Source organism: Neurospora hispaniola (genome assembly GCF_033458365.1).
Source record: "Neurospora hispaniola strain FGSC 10403 chromosome Unknown B0T23scaffold_4, whole genome shotgun sequence".
Classification (NCBI taxonomy): Eukaryota; Fungi; Ascomycota; class Sordariomycetes; order Sordariales; family Sordariaceae; genus Neurospora; species Neurospora hispaniola.
The window spans coordinates 3,780,307-3,781,788 of record NW_026944409.1 but is presented as its reverse complement, the minus strand read 5'-3'; the positions used below and the strand labels follow the sequence as shown (position 1 = coordinate 3,781,788).

The 1,482-nt window shown below is 39.9% G+C and overlaps 1 protein-coding gene across 1 annotated transcript; it reads left to right on the top strand.

The window, feature by feature from the left end:
* Positions 1-321: 321 nt before the first annotated feature.
* On the top strand, positions 322-531 carry B0T23DRAFT_295381 (uncharacterized protein; the record flags this gene model as incomplete). The annotated part of the gene is made up of 2 exons (XM_062834286.1): positions 322-397; positions 455-531. Coding segments are annotated over 2 exons (153 nt in total), but the record flags the coding sequence as incomplete, so codon positions are not given.
* Positions 532-1,482: the final 951 nt, after the last annotated feature.

Below are 1,482 nucleotides of genomic sequence, written 5' to 3'. Positions count from 1 at the left end.
CAAGGCTATCTCGACATGCTGTCAGCCACAAGTGCACAACATGCGACTCGACAATACCAGGGCTACCAATGATGAACGGGAAACAGTAGTCACAAACCGGCGGCTTCGGGAATGGGTATTGTAGCCGCGGTGAGCTGTATCTGTCGCCTGGTGTGAACGGAGGGCTGACGGGGGTGGTGGTGCCCTGATGTTCAGACGAACAAAAAATGCGAAGAAAAGGGTGAAATAAAAATAGGAATAAAGATAAATGATTTTTCTGTGATTTGATTTCCAAGTGAAATATTCCCCGTTTTACGCCATGGAAATTGTCCAAACCGGCGCTATCTCGCAGGCCTGTGCCTTGAATTGACCGTTAACAGCTCATCAGACGTGAGGTTCGGTGTCGTCCGGTTGGATCGTAGGTGCCCGCAGTGCATTAGCCTCCCGTGGCTACTGCCAAGCTAGCGCTGTCCAGCGCTATGCGACCTGCGCGACAGCGACACCAATAGCGATGAGCCCCGCATGGAAAGGATAGAAACAGAGGAACCTGTCACGGCACCATATGACATAGTCCCGTCCCTCTCGGCGTTCCGCCACCGCAACCCAACCGTCCTTTAATCAACTCTATCGAATCTCTACTTAATTCATATATATAATCTAGGAGCAGAATTTTCACTACTCTCTTCTAATCTTCTCCTCTTCGTACAATATTACGTCTTCTCCAAATCCTTCCTAATTAGTATTATAATAGTATATTACACCTTTTCTACTAAGTTAATAGCCCGATAACCTCCTTATTGTTTCGCTTCGACTTACTTTAAAATCGGTACTAACCTCTCTTAGTCCCCTAATCCTAACCCTATTACGCTATATATACAACCTAGTTATATTTCGCTAAAATTCCCCCTTAGAAAACGTTCTAAACTGATAACCTTACTTTTACTACTACGTTCTATTACTGTTATACTACGTACCCTAATTATCTATAATACTTTACCTCCTTTTCCTTACGTAATGTACTATTAATATTCTATTACCAAAACCCCTACGCTAAACTATAAATAATTCTACGAATTTATTAAGTACGCCTACCCCCGGCTCTAATATTATATTTACTTACAAAATTACTATTCGAACTCTCTTCCGTCCGGATACCCTCTCCTTTATTTATAAAATAATTAAAAGTTTATAGGAGGACTTCTCTAATTTCGCTTCCGCTTTAGAAATAAACCCTAATATCCTTACTTAATTCTAATTTTACTTTACTATTATTAAAGACTATTTTAGCTAAATTTATAACGAACTTTATGCTACCCGACGGGAGGCCCTAAACGCTTAGTAAGTAGTTAATTAAATTTAGTAGGCTACTACCCAAAACCTTATTATAACCTCCTAAATGTAATAGGACTTTACTAGAATTATAGCCGAAGCCGCTACTATAATTATATAAATTTAATAAATATAATAGCAGTTCGCTGTAACTGAAGACCAAGCCTAATAATA